Below are 20,221 nucleotides of genomic sequence, written 5' to 3'. Positions count from 1 at the left end.
TGAAATGGCTAATTTCTCAAGGTTAAGAATGCTTAAGCTGAAACACATTGAAGAAGCCTGTTCAGCAGCGAAAGGATACTTCTTGCCCTCTGAAAATCAAGTATTTGTTTGCTCTGTTCTGTCAGGTTGGGCCCCATGTTCTCGCATCTTGAGAACCCTGGTCTCTGTGCCCTCTTGCACTGGCAATACTGGCTCATCTACATTTATCTCAGTTAAAATACAAGCTCTTCAGGGCAAGTGCCTGGCCTTTTATGTGTTTTGAAAGAGCTGTATATAATTAAAGTACTTTGTATGAAGAAATTACTTCAAAACAGTTTACATAGGGCAGCTATTTCAAGATCAAGCAAAAATTTCTAGCCTCGTTCCCTGAGGAAACAAGGCTTATGTGACTGGACTGGCTGGCTGTCCCTCCTCCCTTCCATCCAACACCTTTTGAACTTGTTGGACAGTTTAAAGTACGTTTGAAAGGGGGAGACGTCTCAAAGATAATTAAGTTCCCATGGACTTTATGAAAATCAACTGCTGGGAAGCAAGAAATCCAGATCCACAGTTCAAATAACTAATTTTTTCCAAGTGTAATCTTGCAAACCCAAAGGTTGACTGCAAGTGTAATGACTGTCAGGTTGATAATGCAATCCCAACTAATTTAGAGGACTGGCAACTATTATTCAGTCAAATATTAAGATGCAGATTGACACCATAATAAAGTTAAATTTCTCCTATTTTGGTATTTTAGCAGTTTTGAATATGACTAACGTAGTGCATCCTCCTCACACTTGCAATTACTATGAATTTTCAGACAGTATTACTCATTGCTTATTGGCTTGCGTTAAGTGTTTGTGCAAATTTCACATTATTACTGTTTTTTAGCTAGCAATGTTCATTACTGTCTCTTTATACCTTCTCTATAATTAGCTAGTACTGGCAATACATACGTAGAGTCAAGAAATTAGATAGTAATTGGGCTGCATTACTCATGATAGTTGTATCAGATATAGGGAAATTTGTAGTTGTTTTTGTTATCACAAAAGCACTTTAACTGTCTGAGCTGTATGAAGTTTATGCAGTCCTTGACGTTCCTCTTGGAGTGTTTTGGTTCTACTGGTTTAAAGAAATTAATGAAGGGACAAACGACACGAAATTTTCTCATTTGCAGATTATTTCATCAACTCTAAACACACACACAAAAACAAATTAGGAGAAACAAACATGAAGTCGGGGTTATGTTCATTGACTTGGCTATTTGACAGGCACTGGGGACAAGACCTTTACGTGCAGACTCAAGATGTTGTTGCTGGTACACTTGCTTACCAGTTGTATGAGCAAAACGCTTAAGAAAGGTGGGCAAAGACAGAGGGTCGCAGGTATTTTTGTTTGGTTGCAGTATGATATGCTAACTATACATATGAATTTCCTCGTTTGAGGTTTTCTGCATTTTTTCATGTGCTTGGGCAAGCTTAGTTGCTGCACATCGCTTCGCCAGTAGTAGATCGGGGCTCCCCAGGAACCGAGACCACGTTTCATAACTCCCGCTTGGAGGAGTTTTTATTCGAGGCCAGTCGTTGGCCTGCTGATGATGCAAAAATAAATAACCTGCTGCTTTTTCACCCGGAGGAGGAAGCGTAAAAAACGCCCGGTTTCTTCAGTAGCCGGAGGCCCAGACTCGCTGTGGGCGGTTGACCTGTTGTCTCCGCCGCCCCCGCGCGGGGCCCTCAGAAGCGCCCGCGTGAGAGCGGCGTGGTCCTTCCTGTCGAGGCTGTTCCACTTCACAGAAGTCATTAAGCCTTAATTAGAAGACGACTAGTTCAGCCCTCGTTAAACATTCAATACTAATTGAGCGCCCGGGGAGAGCGCCGGCACCACGAGGCCGCGGAGTCACTCTCACGCCGCCCGGGCCGGGGCTACCCCCGCCACCACCCCCTGCAGCCCGGCCCCCGGCGCTCCGGGCTCGGCCGGCCTCAGGTGTCCCTTCCCCCGGCCCGGCTCGGCTCAGGCGCTCGGCAGCGCCCCGCCGCGAAGGCTGAGCGCCGTGCCCGGCCAGGTGGAGCCGCTGCCCGCGGCGTAGGGGCGGGCCGGGCCGGGGCGGGCCGGGGCGAGGCGAGGCGGAGCGGAGCGGGCAGACGGCCGGCGCCGGGCTAGCGGCGCGGCGTGGGGCGGCAGCGCCGGGCCGGGCGGTGAGTGGCGGGGCTCGGCTCAACGAGGCCAGGCGCCCGCCTCGGAGCCGGGCGACGAAGGGGAGAGGCGGCCGGGGCAGAGCTGCGAGCGGGTGAAGCCTCCCGAGGCTCCGTGCCGGGGCGGGGAAGGGCGGCGGCAGCCGGGGGGGAGCCCTCCCTGCTAACACCGGGTGTGGAGGGCGCTGAGGGGCGGCTGGGAGGTGCTGGGGCAGCCCGGGCACGGGGCAGGAGGCACGGCCGGCCCCTGCTGCAAGGGTTCTCCAGATCCCTGCTTGGGGATGCGCGGCTCGAAAGGCGGTGCTGGTCGCGGCGGCGTTTAAAAAGTGCTAATGTATTAAAATGCAAATGCCCCTGTGTGCTCGGCTCGGCTGTTGCGTGTTTCCTGTTTACCGCGTTAATTAGAAGTTGTAAGGGGAAACTTCGCCGAGAGAAATGCAGGGCAGCGTTTGACCCAGTAATGCGCGTTGAGTGATGCAGTGACTTTTATTGTTTTCGGCTTTCTAACCCAAAACACAAACCAAATGCGTACAGGACTTCATTAAGGAAAAACGAAAAAAATGTAACACGGCTTACACCTTTGAAACTCCTCTCTGTAAGCAGAAGCCTCAGATCTAACAGCCAACGTGGAGAGAAAAGTTAAGCTCCCCGCTCTTTTTCCGACACGTAGAACTTTGACCAAGCGTTTTGTGTCCCAAATCCTGCAAACTCAGAGATGCTTTCCTCTGTTACTTTGCATGTTATTAATTAAATTGTGCGTTAGTTTGAGATCTGGGACATATAACGCTGGTGTTGTAAGGCAAGGTGAGCACACCTGTAAACAAGCACAGGCTAAAACCTACCGAATCTTGGGATTCTAACTGTTCTTGAGTTGGCTTGTTGGTTTTGAGAACTCATATTTTTCAGTAAGCAGTTAGGATTTTTTCTTGTTTGTTTTGCTTTCCCATTTATCATATCCTTTTAATTTCAAGGTGGTATTAACACAAACATACTTATTAGAGAAACGCGTTTGGCATTAACCAAATGTTTTGTTTGTTTGTTTTTATAGTCCACCTCACAATTTCCAGATTGTTCGAGAGAAGAGCACAAAAAGAAACCGGTTTTGGAAAGACTTGGAAATCTGTTTGGTACAGGGAAAAGGAAAAATGTCAAAAGTTCGGTAGATCACACGTCACATTGGAAAGGGGAGAGGTTGGTTTTGCCTCACAAAGTGCAGCCAATATACTGTAGACATATAAAAGAAGGACCTGAAGCTCTTCCAGTACAGAAGCAAGTGAGAAACGGGAGTGGCGTCTCTGAGACACAGGAATATAATTTCGGTGGGGAAGTAGGATCTCCGTATCACGATACGATTTCAGAATGGAGTGGTAGAGGAGTCTCTTCTGACAGCGAGTGGTCGCCAGATTGGAGCAGCAGCAGTGAAACCATTAAAAACTCTTTCTTTGAGAGTAGCCTGAATGTGGAAGCGTTGGAACCAGAGAAGGAGTCTGTCACAGATATAAATAATTCCACAACTCCAGATTTTATAAAAAGCTTGAGGAATTTGTCTAGCGAAGATTTAGAAAAGAGTATCTTAAGCCACAAGCAGCTAGTGAACACGTGGGTGTCTGAGGAGCCTGGGCATGCAACGCCAAAGGATTTGCCATACAAGCTGGAAACTGTGGCAAGTGAACGCCCACATTCTGCTAGAGTGCTAACAGTTGATATCTATCTTAGAAAAACAGACGAACTCCTTAATGAACCTGTGACTGTTATATCAGAAGAAAGTTGTGGTGATTCAGACACAATGGATAAGAAATCTGCTAATAAAAGATCTGGAAAAAGAAGAAAATCTCAGTCATCTAGTGATATTCCAAATGGAGAGAGAAACCAGACCGAGAATACTGCAAGAGAAGATTCTGTTTTTGAGGATGATGTCCCTTCTGAGGTGTTTTCAGACAAGGTTATAAACTCGGAAAGAAAACTGAAGTCTCCTCAACAGACTCCTGAAAGGAATTCCTTTTCCCCAGGTAATAACCCGGACCTAAAAGTTGTATCTTCTCACAAAGGCACATCCAAAAACGAAACTGACAAAGGTAAACAGCAGATCTCAACCACGACCCCCACAAGAAGAAGATCATATAAAAAGAACCAGTTGGATGCTGTTCCCACTTCCCCTACTGGTTTGAAGAGTCAGATAAAAGATTATTCCTCAAAAAGGCAACCTTTAGCATCAACGGAGAGTACCCCAATGACAAAAAGAACTTCAGTGGAAAAGGGAACTACACCTGGGGCTTTTGGGGAAGACAGCTTGGAGTCTCCTAAAGCTTCTTTGGCCGATAAGACAGAAAACAATGCCTTGGCATCTGCTGAAGGCAGAAATGAAACCAAGACAGGAAAGCATGGTAATGATTCTGATGGAAGAGCTTTCTCGCGTACCGATGGGATTAAAAATGGAGACCTATGTATGTCAGCTGAGAGACAGACAAGTTCTGATTTAGACAGCTTGAAGCTGAAGAGTTTGGATGCTTCCAAAATAGTCACGACAAAAATTAGCCTGTAAGTAACATAAACTACAGTTTACCTTCTCACTGTAGCTGTAATTTTGCCTATATTTGTATTTAAGATTGCATAGGAGCACTGGCTATGTATTTGCTATCTAGGTTATTTTCAACTAATTAAAAACTGGGGTTTGTTTGTTTGTTTGTTTTGGATTGTATTTACAGTTACCACTTAACAAACACTGTAATATGCATGTGTTAGAAAAATAATTCTTTCATGTAGAGGCAGTTTATGTCAGTTTTGTTATATGGAATAATGTAATAAGCATAAAAGCTGTTCTGTCGTCATTGTTGCCCCTTTTGTTGCTCGGGTTAGCTCAGCTCTCATTGACCTTAATGTGGTTTTGCTGTTTCCAGTCAACTGAGGATCCGGTTGAAGATTTTGTACATCAAAATCCCTGAATTAGGAATGTGTTCAGGTTATGCTTTGAAGCAGCAGCAGGTCTGCTCAGCTGTTAGTTTAAGAAGAAACGTAGGATGCAATGTAGAACTTACTTGGTACTTCAAATGATACGGTAAATCCTACTCCAGAAATTTGAATACTTATGACAGCGACTAAATGGATGTGCAGGTTGAAGCACGTAAATTCTTACGCATGGGCATAACATCAGGTATTTGCAGAATTATGCATCTGTTAGTTTGCAGAACTTGGTTTTAAAGAGGTTGTCCTCTGTCAAGCAGATGTGATCTGCGCTTTCCTTAGTGTTACAGAAAGGCGGATGTGTTTGTTGCTTGTGCTGTTATCAGTAGTCTGATTCCAGCTATTGATTTCCTGGGTTCATTATAGTTTGGTTCTACGGTGAATCATCTTACTGCATTTGTTATTTCTGTTGTTTGACTTTCATGGGTACGTAATAGCAGGATTGCTGTCCTCTCTCTGCTGTATTGATTTGTAGGTCCTGTCAGAGTCCACCTGAGGGACACTGAGTGTTCAGAATCGTCTTCCTCTTGTGTTAGAGGGTCAGGAGAGTTCAATGTTAGAGCTTAAGAAGCACACAGGCTTCCAGTTGTGCTTCTCACATCTGCGAAGTATAGAAACTTTAGGAAAAATAGGAACATGTTCTTTGCACAATTCTTGAAACCCTACATCTATTTTGCTCTTTTTTAACTGAATCAAAACCACCTCATTCTAATGGTTTAATTGTGGTATTTTTGTGCATGGTGATGCTTTGCCATCTGGCAGCAGAGACCACAAATCTTAATCTCTGAAGTTGTGTATCTTTACAGCTTTGAAGGAAAGTAGCCCGCATATTTTTCTCTTTGTGTCACTGTCATTAGTGCTGATAAAGTTACCAGTGCTCGCATAGCTGGATTTTGTTTTTCTGGGTATCTGCGTGGCTTGCTGTACAGGGAATTATCTTCTGCTGTGCTCTTAAGGTACTAGACGAGTACCCCTTCTGACAGCTTTCGTTCTGATGAACAAACAGCCTGTTGTGTTTCACCTGGTGTTGTGGGCTGTGTGGCGCTTGGTGCCCTGACTTCAGCTGCTGCTACAAGAACTTTAGCCCAGGGTGGGGACTGCCCTGGTGCTTCAAGGTTCCTGATGCGCCCGATAGATACTATTGCACAGTACCTGGCAGTTTCTTTAGCCAGAGGAATTGATACGGCCCAATTACCCGGTGTAATTTGTGGTCATTGCTGAGAACACGTGAACTAGAAACCTGGATGTGAACTAAACTGCTATAAAATGGGAAAGGAAAAGTGTAATGATGCCATTACTAGAAGGTTTGTTTGTGTTCTCACTGCTTTGAACTAGAGAACAGCTGCTCTTTCAATTTTTAAAGGTTAAAAATTACCCTGAGATCCTCCATACCTTTTCAGTTTGAAAAACACTGATTTACTCAGAGACTCATTTGACTCCCATAAAATGGAATAACCAAAGTAGTTTTCACTTAAAATAAAAATACATAATGTCTGTTACTGATGACATTGTGCCAATTCTGGGCATCAAGATACTTTAGGGACATTCTCAAAAGAAGTTGGTTTTGCCGGTTCTCTGCAAGCAGTGATAGCGTTTTCTCTTTTCTCCTTTTATGTCTGTGTAAAGTGGGACTTGGAAGTCACAGGATGCTTTGCTTTTAGCTTTTGAAAGCAGAATTTACCCGGCCTGAGATTAAACTTAGGTTTGTGTTACCTCTTATTCAGCACGTAAAACCTCAGGCAGTAGTTACTTTGATGTGCTTCACGAAATTCTTGGCTTTAGTTGTCATATTTGATTTTCAGACATGTTTTTTTAGTTGCCTTTGTGGCTATGCCCACTTGTTGAATTATTCTGCTCTGTTAACATGCCATTTTTCTTTGCTTGCCTCAGTCTGATGTTCTGGCATCAGTTACATGCTTGACAAGGTCGTTTGGACAGAAAGCTTCAGATATGAGTCACCTTCTGTTTCTGACTGTGTTAGAAGAGGGTTAACTGCTTGCTTCCACAGGTAAAGTGCAAGGTATAGCCTAAGAGAAGGACATTGGTATTTCTCTTGTTCTTGCTTGTTCCTGGCTAGCAAACAGTTTGCAGATCAGCAATGGGTGGCAGCGATCAGCCACACCAGGAGGTGTGTGTGTAGGAGTGTTTGTACCATTACTTGAATCCATCTCTCGGTGTTTTCCCCCCGTACTAGATGGGAGACTTAGAGGCTACTCAATCAGCTTGCCCTCCGTTTAAACAGGCTTGGAAGTTGAGAGATGCATCCTTCAGCTGTATTGTAAATCAGCGTTGTTCAGTGTGGGGAGAGGTGTAATGAAAGGCTTAGCCACACGAGGCCAGCCCTGCTGGATGGGGCTCCGAGGCTGAGCTTTCCACAGCTCTTCGGGCTCAGCTGTTTGTCTGCTGCTGTGCAGAAATACTGACGCGTAAAGTACAGGCTGCCGAAGCAGTTGTTAGCGTAAATTTGCAAAGCTCGAAAGTATACCTTTGAGGTGTCAGCTGCTCGTCTCCAGAAGTTGTAGGTGCGGCTGATAACTATCAGTGTTAACCGTTGCACTTGTTTGTGTCAAGGCGTACAAGGAAAGAAGGATTTCATTAGGAAGATGCGTGTTGTTGCGTTGAAACACGTGTATTGGTGCAAGTGACGGGCTGACAAAAGGATGGTGTGGGAATGAGGCTGTTCAGATCCCCAGGCTGTTAGTGACACCCCTTGAAGTACAGGCAGAAGGAAAGGAGAAGTACCACCGTCGTGTAGTGTGTTGTTCGGCGGGTGAAGGTGAAGCCTGGACTGGCAGGCTTAAGCGTAGTATGGCAGGAGCACAGCCAGCAGGTTGAAGGAGAAGGGGTTTGGTGCTCGTGCGGCTGAATCTGGGCCATGTTGAGGAGCGCTGCCTTCTCTCCCCTTCCAAATCTGTTCCCCAGGCACAAGAGAGATGATGGCAAACTGGAACAATCCTGGTGGCGGGCTGCTGGGAAGGTGGTGGCACTGCGGTATACCATGTGAGGAGAAGCTGGAGCATTTCGGTTTGTTCAGTGGGGAGAAGGATATGGGTACCATACTCTGCCGTCATCTCTACCTATCTCCACAGGCATCAGGAAGGCAGAGCAGCTTCTTCTCTGGCATGCACTGAAGGGACAGTGGCCGTGGTTGCAAGTTGCAACAATGCTCTTTCAGTGGGATACCAGGCAAAAATAGTTCAGAGGGGCTGGCCTGCTGCAGTGCTCCTCTAGTGAGTTTGGGAAGTACCCGTCATGGGAGATACTCAGAACTTGGTCAGACAAAGCCATCGGTAGCCTTGAAGCTGCCCCTGCTTGGAGCGGGAACCTGGACTAGATGACCTCTAGAGGTCCCTTTCTCGTACACGTTTTCAGAAAAGAAAAAAACACCATAAATTACTTTAACTTTTAAAAGTTTAGGGAAAAACAGTTGTATTGGAAATGAAACTTAGGGTCTAAATATCTCAAATTTTATCTTGTGTGATAGCTTCTTCCCCACCTTCCTCTTCTCAGAAGGAGGACTTCAGTTTTCCAAGTGATTTTTATTAGCTTCTGTTTGAGGTATGGCAGGTCAGTCACTTTGTAAGTTTGCTCTTTCCTGTTTTATTGGTCTCGTGTTCTTCATGGGAGCCTGCCAGCTGGAGCAGGCTGGTAGCTACAGTGAGCACTGTCAGGAAGTCTTCTAAAATACCTGGAGATTGTAACAGTTGCTTTCTGTGTAGTTTCTTAGGCAGCTCGTTTTGGGTTCGTCCTGGTGTGGTGGTAAGTTTGTTCCTTGTGCTTTTCCCAAGAAAAGAAGCTTGTGCAATGGTAGGGTTTATTTCTTGCTTGGGCTGCGTTTCTCAAAAAAGAGGAGAAAGGAGTATTTCTGGTACTATTTTTTTTTTTGTGTTAATTCACTCGTACCTCCCTACTTCATTAGGCTAAAGAGCCGTCTGGCAGCTCCATGAACAGTTTGTCCTGGAAAAAAGGAACAAAACGCATGAATACCAGAATCATTGATAGAGCTTATCAGGCCCCTGCAAGCTGATTTTTAATCATCTCCGACTGTTTTTAGTTTTGTTTCTGCATATCCTCTTGCTGCTGAATGCCTCCAGTTTCCTTTTTGGAGAGCAGCTCTGACTTTGAGGTGACAGTGGGCTGCTTGGCACTCCTTGTATCGGGCTGATAAATTTTGAAGACATGTCCTGCTTTTTCACAGCTGCTCATATTGTTCCTGCAGCAGCAGGTGACGCAGACAAATGCAATGCTTTTTCCTGGATCTAGGTATTCAGATGAAGGAGGTTTAAAACGGTCACCCGTGCATCAGCAGCCTTCTGCCATAGCATGCAAATACTTTGTGCTGTGCCCTCATTTTCCAGCCACTCTGGTGGAGAAGTCTCTACAAGTGTTTCCCAATTCAATTCTTGTAAATTCAGCAGGGTTAGTTTACACAATTTAAATTGTTAGCTGACTTTACCTGAAGGAAATGGGAGAGTCCTCACATGTGGTGTTGGCTTAGCCAAATAGTGCTGAGCACCTGCAGTGGATCGGGGACTATGATCTTTTCCACCAGCAATAATGAATCCGGAAGAGGTCTTTCACCTTGATTTAAGGTTGCTTCTGCAGGACAAGGGCTGCAAAGAATCTGAGCAGATGTCTTCAAAACTTGTTGGAGAGGTATATTCAAATGTTAACCAACTCATTATCACCTTAATGAATTGGGATTTGTTTCCTAAGCTCTGTAGGGAATTGCATGTGTATAATTTATTCTGCCTATTCACTATTAAATTTTAATGTCTGTCAGTCATAAGTAGTTCTCTGCCTCATTTGCAGATGCTGTAGGCTGCTGTGTTTCTGTTTTACAGAGCATTAAAGTATTAGGTGCGTGTTTGAAAAGTATTCTTATTTAGCGTCTAATTTATTTTTGCTGTTGTTCACGTAGCTGCTCCTTTTTAAATTCCTTTTGAGATACCGAAATTTAAACTGAATGTGACTATGGAAAAAATCATTATAATGCTGCATTTTATTGTTTTAAAAGCTGTTAAAAGTCTTTTCAAGATTGCTGAAACATATAACTATATCACTTTGCTTCCTGTAGTCCAGCCAAGCCGAAGAACGTAGAACTGAATTTTAAAGCGCCTACAAATCAAGACAGTTTAGAAAGTGAGCAGGATACTCTTGAAAAACCAGTTAATAAAACTAATAGCAGCATTGCCAACAAAATCTCCTTGTTTGAAAATAAATGCGCTAACCAGAGCCAGAGGCCTCCTGACATCTCTGCTTCAAAAAATAGTACTGTACCAAGCACATTTGTTGGCAGAGCAAAGCTGAAATTTGGAAAACAACCTAAGGAAAGTGAATTGCCTGATAAAACGTTAAATAAGCAAAACAGTCGCCAGAAGATATTTGAGAATGGCACATCAGAGAAAGAAAGCACTGTGGAATTAAAAGGCAAAAATGAAGAAGTCTCTGCATCTCATGAGGATGTTGGGAAGGCAACAGAACTTAAAGTCAAGGCTGCAATATCCCTTTTTAACCAAAGTAGCAAAATTGATGCTAGCGGTGTCTCTCTGAAACATCTTGATCCAGAATTAACCACAGCTAAAAAAGAAAGTTCACCTTTTAAACTGTCTTTGCTCTCACCTGTTAAAAGTGAAAGCGCTCAAGACAATTCCTCTCAGAGAAATAACACAAGCTCAGAATTCCCCAGAAATGAAGAAAAGGTGCTGTCAGACACAGAGGTTTTATCACCTAGCAGTGATGATAAATGTCCTCTACAATCTCCTCAGGTTTCTAAATCAGAACCTCAGAAGATGGAAAATGGAGATAAAAAGGCAAAGCCTGGAGATTTGAGCTTTGAGGCACTGCAGCAAGATGACAGCAGTCTAGGTAATATATTGGTGTCAGAGCACAACAACGATGCACAAATGAGTCCAGGCAAAACTTACAATGGCTCTGCTGAAGATGATAGTATTTTTGATTCCCCAACTGACATGAAGAAGTTTGCTGAAACAATAAAAAATTTAGACAGCTCGGTTTGTTTACCACAGAAGAAGAAAAGGTCAAAGCTTCCCAAGTCCCCAGCACCCCACTTTGCAATGCCTCCAATTCACGAAGACAACTTAGAGAAAGTATTTGATCCTAGTGTGTTTACCTTTGGGTTGGGACTGAGAAGGGAAAAAACACAGGATCTGTTACCAACCCAACAGATTAAAATGCAAAGTTTGGAAACAATAGCCAGAGTGAGGCCCAAGCGTGCATCGACAGAGCAGAGTATAATATTTAAAGCCCTGCAGTCATGTAATAGGGATGAACCTGCCTTTACTCAGGAAATAAACGGAAAAGAGATCAATGATGGTACAGATGGTGAAGTTAAGAGATCCCGTCTTGAAAAAAGCTCACTCTTCTCAAGCTTGCTGTCATCTACATCTAAAGAAAAGTTCCTTAATCCTTCCGTGACTTCAGTAAATAACACAACAGCTTTTACAGCTGAGTCTTCAGGGGTGCCTTCTTTACAACAGGATGTTCCTGGGCCCTTCAGCATGCCTCAAAAATCGGAGGTAATAAAGATCATTCATGAAATGCACCCATGTAAGATTCTGTTTAGCCGCTGGATAGCTGTTAATTTTGACTTTGCAATTCAGTGTCTTTCAGATATGAAGTTTCCAAGTTATGTGGAGAAGTACATGCAACCAGATAGCACAAAAAAAGAACTAAGCTTACCAATGCCTAACTATGGGAACCCTGAGAAAAGTTTTTCCAGCTGGTTAGGGACAAGCAGATATGAATCAAATGTCCCCACTGGTTTATTAGATGTGGATGTAAGTATCGTGTCATTTAAAGTCTGTCTGTAAAGTTACCAACTTTTATATTTTCTGTAGACAATGTCTGTAGGTTGTTTTTGTTTTGTTTCCCTTTTTAGTGGGATAGGCATAAATTATAGCTAGACAGAATGAGCACAGGTATAGTAGCAGTTTTATTTGATGTTTGCTACACATGAAAACGAGGTGCATGTGATAGCATCTGTTAACACAATTATGTTTCTTTGTGGTGCCCTTATTCTGAGACTCTTCACAAGTATAAATTGTCTATTTTTTATCGTAAATTGCTAGAATGCTTTCTGCAAACTTCAGAAAACTTCTATCTACTTCTTTTGGCACTAATTCCTCTGTTCCTTCAGTAAGACGTTCAGTCATTGCACCGTTAAATGAGTAATAGAGCAAACTTTCTCAGTCTATCCTTTCTGCTCCCAGTATTCCCATACACTTGGTAGAAGATATATATTCTACAGGAGTAATTTAAGAATTGAATAGTAGTGCTTGTTGAAAGTGCTGCTACAATGGAGGGATGCCCCTTGGTCTGACTCTGAGCATCAGTTCGTCATGAGTAGAGGCAGACCTGCATTCTCCCTCAGAGGCAACTTTACCCTAACGTGGGATAACTGGTTTCTATCTTCAGAATTATGAATCAACATGCTATAGTATTCACTGGTTTTGCGGATGTTGGTCATTGCTGTTGCCTAAGAGGAAAAGTATGATGAGGAGATTGAGGAACCATGGGAAGAAATATGTTCTCCAAAGTTAAATAGTGATATTAATGTGATTTGTGGAATTGAAGTAGCATATTATAAGCTTGAGAAGTACTTTCCTAAAGCAAATGAATATCTGTTGTTACAGTTCTACTAAAATGCATGGGGAAGTAGAAATAAATTCTTCCTTCTTTGCCTTGCAGATAGAAATCAGCAATACTTCCTTGCAGTTTTGAGGATGTAGTTTTTCTGTCACGAGAAGTTTTTAGTTAATGTGGGGATTTAAGTTAGGGGGGTTACTTGCAGTGGCTTATGCGGCCAGTTAAAAAGGGGTTCCTACTCTGGATGGTGCTGCTAGGATTTCAAAACCTGAATTTGAAACTAAATGACTAATACTGATATTTTGTCACTTAAATTGTTGTCCCAGAGTGAGTTGCAATATTTCATTAGAATATGGAGGCCTGATGTGGCAAGGGTGTGTATCCACACATAGGACTGCTCTTGGGAAAAAAAACCATTAGGCTCTGTAGGGTTTCAGGACTTCTGCAGCACAGTTGCTGACTCTGAAGTGTCTTGCTCAACTTACACAGGAGTCGAAAAATGTTTGGATGATGTGTGCCTACTGCACATCTTCCACTGACTAAGATGATGGTGATGAAGAGGCTAAAGGGTAGTGTGAAGGAAAAAAGTAAGGGCAGCCTAAAACAATGACTCTGGCGTTCCTTAAAACACAGAGCGAGTTCTAACTGGAATTGAAGCACAGGCTGAAAAACCAGTCGTGCTTCAACTTGTCTTGATGATGCCTACAAAAATCTGATGGCGGTTAGGAGCTCTGTCCTGGGACCGCTGCCTTGCCCTGCATGGTGGCTGAAATGTTCTTGTTAATTCCCTGCACGTGTTGCTGGTTATCTTAGGCTGTAAGCTCTTTGGGGGGCAGGATCTCTCTCTTCATTTGTATGAATATTGTCTAGCAGAGCAGGACCCCGTCCAAGAGTGAGCACTCCAGTCTTTGCTAGAAAACTGGACACATGATTGGAACCCTTTATTTATTTGTTTTGAGATCACATGATACAACCACAACTTTTTCCTTATATTCTGTATCGTATAGTTCACCACCGATGAAAAACTATTGTTTTAGATTTTGTATACCTGAATGCGTTTTATTTGTTCTCAGCATTTTTAGTCTATCACATTGCATAGAGCCTCATACTTTTTGAAGAATACTTACCTTGCAACTCTTGTCTGAAGCTTCCGGAATATATAGAAAACTGATATAAAGGATTTTAAAACATTTCAAATCTGAGATTACTTGTCTCCAGTGAGATGATAATTCAGAGTTTGTTTAAAAAAATTAAGAAGTGTGTAATTCATAGTAATATATAGCTCTTCAGAAGGAAGGAATTGAAGCAGGAAGTAGGTGTAGGTGAAGTGTTATCAAGTTTTTACTGTTCAGAATAATTTTTATTTTGTTGCACTAAGTTATTTTAATAGCTGAGCATCTTTATTGAATAGGTTTATGGTTTGTTTTGTATTTGTGACTTTTCTCTCCTTGCTGTCTGTTAGGCACTTTCAAGAAATGGACAAACTAAAATCAATCCCAGACCTGGAAAGGTAAGATCAATTTTATGATCTTCACTGTTCCTCTCTTTATTTAAAAGCATACCAAGATAGAATTATGTTATTGGTTTTGTTTTGTTTCAAACACAGTTGGTGATATACTGTGAATCAGACTATCAAGAGAATGGTATTGAAGTTTTCCATGACGTTGTGGATTGCAGTTCTTGGGTTCTGTCACCAACAATTTTAGTTAAAGTCGTCAGAGGATGGTAAGAGATAAATTTTAATTCTTTATCATTGATCTGTCCAGAAATCCTTTGGAACAGTTCAAGTAGTAATTCATAATAGGCCTACTTTGCAGACGGCAACGTAACGTAGACACATTTGAAAAGTAAATGTGGTATTTATTTTTCCTCCTGCAATAAGAAGTTCTGTGGTAGCTAACTGTGCTGATAATTGGATCTAGTGTTACCATCTGGAGGAGTGCAACATTTTACCCTGGTGGAATGAAAAGACAGATCCTGTTCAGCTTTGCTGCCCTTTGACTCCTCTCTCCTTTAGGGGTTCCTGGGTAGTATTTGAATTGGTGTAAAAGGCTAGCAAAGGATTTTAAAGGTTTTGATATGGGATTGGGCTGTGTTAATCTGGATGCAGAAGATGAATTCCTTGTGCAAAGGTATGAAATGATGCTGTAAAGATAACAGACTATTTCTCTGGTGAGTCCAGAGGGATTTTTTTCTAAAAGCTAGTTTGTATGAGAGTAATTCAAAACAAGTTCATCTCCTACTTTCTCTGCAGCATTAAAGAACAGTCATTACTGGCGTGGATGATAGCATGGCAAGTTAAGTTGTGACCAGGCTATAATACAGTCAAACAGCAGGTTCTCAAAAGGAATGATCCAATAGAAAGCTGGAGAAACAAGGGCCAGCTGCAGTAGGAGATACTTACTAGGAAGCGTGCTGATTTCTGAACGAAAGTCTTTTGGTCTGTGTGAACCAGGACTCTCTTCTTGCCCAGCATGGTTTTCAGTTTCACTAAGGAGCTGTTTTTATTTCTTTTTTCCTCACCTGCAACTGAGAGCTCTAGGGGAGTGTTTTATATTTGCAGATGGATATAGTTTTTTTTTTTTAATCTAATTAGCTATTGAAACCTGCAGCTAAAAATGAAGTTGTACTTGTCTTCTGAACAGTCTTATCATCCTTCTGCACATCTATACCAGCCTGTGTAGAACTCCAGGCTGCTGTTCACAGGATTCAAGTATCTTGTCTGTTTATACATGACACAGCAGTCTGCAGTGTCAACATTTTCTGACCTACAAATTGGTTCTGATTAATATCTCATGCAAAAGTCTAGTATACATAGACAGCACTCCTGCTGCCCCAGATCATCAGTTTAAAGAGGGTGGAGGAGGAGTTTTTGATGAAATTACAAAGTCAGCAGTAGGCATCTTTGTTTTTATCATTGCTTTTAAAAATATCACAGAGACCAGAAGTGACTTGCATCAGCAGTGTTGGGTCATTTAGCTGTATTGGGGTGGCATGGAGGGTCTAGAAATAATACTGCTTGTGAAAAAAAAAAAAGTTATTAAATGGGAGCATGATTTTGGAAATCACACTTGGTATAATGACATGAGATTTTATTTTTTTTTATTTTAAGCTGGATACTCTATGAGAAACCAAATTTTGAAGGCCCCTCTGTTCCTCTGGAAGAAGGAGAGCTGGAACTCTCAGATGTCTGGGGTGCAAGTACTTCTGAAGAGCAAAATGAATGCAAATCTCTAAAGCCTGTGGTGATTGGTTCAATAAGACATGTTGTTAAGGCAAGTAATGTAATTAAAGAAAATCTTATATAAAGAGAGAAGTTTTTTTTGGTGAAGTTTTATACTGATATAAAAATTCAGTCTTCGAGGTTGAATTTCTTGTGTAATCACAAAATAAATGAGGGTGGATGGGGGTGGTGGTTGTTGTTGTTTTGTTTAGTAATAGAGATTCTGGTAAAACTAACTAGAAGGACACATCGGGAAGAAAGCAGTGTTGTTCATTAGAATAGCCTCCAAAATGCTACAGAAACTTAATATACAGTATATGCTTTTTAGCTTGGTAGGAAAAGGTTTTTAGAAAACTATCAGTAATTCCACAGACTTCTAATTTCAGAAGCATGTGTGAGGGATTTTTGCTCATGTTTTTCTTAGTGTATTTACCAAACTTACACCCAACACAAAACTTTAGTGTTAAACACCCACAAAGCTTTTTTGATATCAAAAAATACACGTATATGCACAAACTAACCAGGGAGTTTCACACATGGTGGAGCAGCCTTCCTACATGCACTTTTAACCTACCAGTAAGTATGTTTGCAGGTCGCCAAAGTAAGCATGAGCTATAAAGGTATTTGACTAGGAAAGAAAAAAGGAGGAATATGCATTGCTTGTAATTACAATTCTTGTTTAAATTATTTTCAAGAATGCCTTGCTTGGTGTTATGTTAGGTTTCAATTTGCTAGAGGAGGTACTAAGTGGTGAAAGAAGGTACATTCCTGCCTAGATGGCAGAAGGTAAACAATGTACATGTTGGTTAAAAGGTTGACTGACTGCTGTCATTGTCCAAACAGAGACAGGCAACTGGCCTAGTTTTCCTTTTATGACACGTATCTGATAATAGCTGTAATTGACAAGAGGGGAAACGATTTAAAACAAACAGGAGTTACAAAACTGATTTAGTTATCCACATTAATTACAGAAATCACAGCACAGATGAAGTGATTATTGCGATCTTCTTCATTTTGTCAGGATTACAGGGTCAGCCGAATTGATTTGTACACAGAACCTGAAGGGCTAGGAATTGTGACTTCCTTTTTTGACGACACCGAAGAAACAGGGGTGTTTGGCACCACGCAGAAGACTTGTTCTATCAAAGTACACTGGGGCATGTAAGTGCATAGTTCTGTGTGAACGTGTACTGCTATGAAAGGAATTGGTTTTAAACCACAGGTTACACCTATCAGATGTTCAAGCAGGCTATATTTATTCCAGTCATATATTTTGGTAGTTTTTGTTGACAGTAACGTTAGTACATCATTGTAATGCTTCGCTCTTGGAGAGGCTGACCTCTGAAAATGTTTTGTGTTAGAGACAGTTTTTCCTTTATTTGCATGGAGTAAAAAAAAATAGTTGTAGTAAAGGAATTAGTTTTTCTCTGCTGCTCTTTCTCATTCAGGCAAACTTATAAGAAATGAGAGGAGGGAGATGAAATGAAATGATAAAATCATCTTTTCTACTTGCTTCCATCTCTAAACTTGAACTCATTGTACTAAAAGAATTTAAGCTGTTATGTTATAAGGTATAGTGTCAAGTGTGGACTCAAGAAAGCATCCTTTTATTTCACGGTGCATTTTAATTAGTGTTTTTATAGTGATGATTAAGAATGCATGTTATATCACCTGAAAACATCTAGCCATGTAAATCAGGAGTGTAATGTGTACCATGAACTAAGCAAGCTTTTATGTTAAAAGGAGACCTCTAAAAACAATCCAGCTACAGCAGAAATGGCAATTTTGATAACTTAGTAAGTAAACCTGTAAATCAGTACTGAAAATATCCATCAAAGTGGCATGGGCAAACCTATGCAGGAAAGGTAGATTTCTTTCAGAAAAAGTGAGAGAGTGGAGCCACTTTCAGTAATCTTAGGTCCTGCAGAGCATTTTACTAGTTGTGTTACGTTGGTAATGTAATGTAATTTATAATTTATAATGTAATTTATATATTTTGTATGTGTGTGTATATATATATATATAAAAATAATATATATATATACATAATGCATTTATAATGTAATTTACTAGGTGTAAACATTGGTTGCTACTTGTCGGCTGTGTCATGTTTGGGCTCTGGTAGCATTTGCCTTTCTGCAGATGTTTTATTTAACTATTGAAAATTGTCTAACTAAAGACAAATATTACAAATTGCTGCAGAGATGTATTTAAATACGCACCATGATGGATGAGGCATTTTAGTTATCAGATAAAATATATTTATCTAATTAATTTTTTACATCTTGATTTAAGAGAAAAAAAAGAAGCACTCAGGTATGTAGGGAAACTTTAAGATGATCATATAATTGGTTCTCTGGCAGAAGTTTGTGTTGAACTGCAAGCAAATTACGATCTGATTTTATTGCTCTTGGCATATATGTTATTTGGAGGTTGGTTATCAACTGATTTCATCTATCTCTCAAGTTTATTTCTGATTTTTATATCAGTGTGAGAGTATTTTTTGCACTGAATCTGTGTAAACTCTTAAAGTCTTAATTTCTCTCTGTTGCATTTGGCTGTCTTGAGGGAAAGAAGACTAGTATTTCAATCAGGAAACGAAATAGTTGGAAAATGATCTCTCAGGTACTAGCCCATTAGTCCAGTGTAGCAAAATGTCATTTCTGCCAATTGCTTGCATGAGAAATTCAGTAAATTGCAAAACACAGAAAAGCAGCAGCAAGCTTTCTTTCCTTTACTTTACAAGCATGACATAGTTCACTGCACTGGCAGTTGAGGCAGGCTTTGATTCTGAGTCATTTTGCCATGTGGGTGTGGTTGTATCTTAAGGTTTCCCAGTGTGCGTGCTTAATTATTGTTTATTAAAAGCTGCCAACAAAAATGAGGCAATGTGCCATTATCTTCTGATTGTACTCTCTCCTTGGTCTCCCATGTGTTTAAATTCTTGCAGTGAAGCTGAGGGCTTACTGAGCAGGGGGCAACTGTGAAGCACATAATGCATCTAGTATTTGGCTATAGATACAAATAAAATTAAAGTTCTTTGTTGCTTGGAACCATATGTCTGCAATGAAACTATGCTAACTGATGCCAGTTAACATCAGCTTAGAACATGCCTTAAGTGATTACTGGTTAAAAAACCTGTGAAAAACTTCTGTTGCTGTCCCATTCAGTAATTTGGAAATTTCTTTCAAAGCAGACTTAAAAGTGGGTACAAACCATAAGGAAGCAGATTTCTAAGAAGTCGGTGTTTTGTTTTGTGTTTTTTTTTTTTTTTACATATTAATTAGTAACAAAAGTTTAGAGTTATGTATCGAGCAGATTTTGCAATAAATCCAAGTCTAGGGTAGCAGAGATCTTTCAACTTCTAGAAAATTTATTCCGAGTATTTTAAAGCTATTGTAAAAATAATACACAGTAACTTTTAAATTTTGAAACTTCAGTCTAAAACTGATGTTGCTCCTAGATAAGACAGAGTCAAATTCTTAACTGCCTGTTCATTGTATTTTTTTTTTTAGCCTGTTCAAACGAAACATGCATTGTCAGTGGTTCCTGCACAGACACAAACAGAAGTTTGCCAGTAGATCAGCTTGTAGTTGGGAATTTTGGTGGTAAAGACTAAGAAACAAAGTTTTTTTTAGGGGTACAATGATATTTTTTCTGAAGTAAACAGTTCATCTTGTTCTTTACTGTTCAGAAATGTTTTTATTTTATTTTAATTTTTCCTTTCCACTCCTCCCCTACTTTAGATGGCTAATTTATGAAGAACCTGGTTTCCAGGGAGTCCCTTTAATGCTGGAGCCTGGTGAATATCCTAATTTGGCTTTCTGGGAGAAGAAAGAAGCCTATATTAGGTCCATGAGGCCCTTGAAAATGGTAAAATGTTGTTATTACTTGCAAGCTACATCACCTTTTGTGTGTTAGAAATAGTGTGTTAAGATGACTAAATTTCTCAAGACTCACAGAAATGTAAGTCTTTAAAAAACAAACACCTATTAAAGCCTATTAAAATTCTTGAACTTTTAACATCTGATTGCATCTATTTCTGCTTTTAATCTTCTTGTTCTCCATTTGTGGCCTACAAAAAAGATTTCATCCTAATTCCAGCTTCTTGTGAAGAGTTGATGACAACTTGGTATAGGTGACTACTTATTTTTCTCTCTTTTTTTCTTCCCTTGCCAACAGGGTGGTCGCAAAGTTGAAAGTGCTGGAGAGCCAAAGGTAAAAATCAGTATTCATTTGATTGTTGAAAAGGTATATT

General features: G+C 40.9%; 1 protein-coding gene across 3 annotated transcripts in view; it reads left to right on the top strand.

Annotated features, from left to right (window-relative positions):
• The window catches only part of CRYBG1 (crystallin beta-gamma domain containing 1), a 96,467-nt gene that overhangs the window by 51,218 nt on the left and 25,028 nt on the right, over positions 1 to 20,221 (top strand). For 2 of the 3 annotated variants that reach the window (XM_048079179.2, XM_048079180.2), the window contains 9 exons: positions 3,220 to 4,709; positions 10,210 to 11,671; positions 11,756 to 11,932; positions 14,203 to 14,250; positions 14,347 to 14,465; positions 15,853 to 16,015; positions 16,985 to 17,124; positions 19,710 to 19,836; positions 20,146 to 20,181. In XM_048079179.2, the coding sequence (XP_047935136.2) occupies positions 3,220 to 4,709; positions 10,210 to 11,671; positions 11,756 to 11,932; positions 14,203 to 14,250; positions 14,347 to 14,465; positions 15,853 to 16,015; positions 16,985 to 17,124; positions 19,710 to 19,836; positions 20,146 to 20,181 (3,762 nt within the window). Of the gene's footprint in view, positions 1 to 2,045; positions 2,175 to 3,219; positions 4,710 to 10,209; positions 11,672 to 11,755; positions 11,933 to 14,202; positions 14,251 to 14,346; positions 14,466 to 15,852; positions 16,016 to 16,984; positions 17,125 to 19,709; positions 19,837 to 20,145; positions 20,182 to 20,221 lie in introns of those variants that run through there. The other variant, XM_048079181.2, reaches the window with a different exon arrangement.

The sequence above is a fragment of the Anser cygnoides genome, chromosome 3 (assembly GCF_040182565.1).
Source record: "Anser cygnoides isolate HZ-2024a breed goose chromosome 3, Taihu_goose_T2T_genome, whole genome shotgun sequence".
NCBI classification, from domain to species: Eukaryota; Metazoa; Chordata; class Aves; order Anseriformes; family Anatidae; genus Anser; species Anser cygnoides.
The sequence above is the reverse complement of the archived record's forward strand: the minus strand, read 5'-3'. Positions and strand labels throughout refer to the sequence as shown.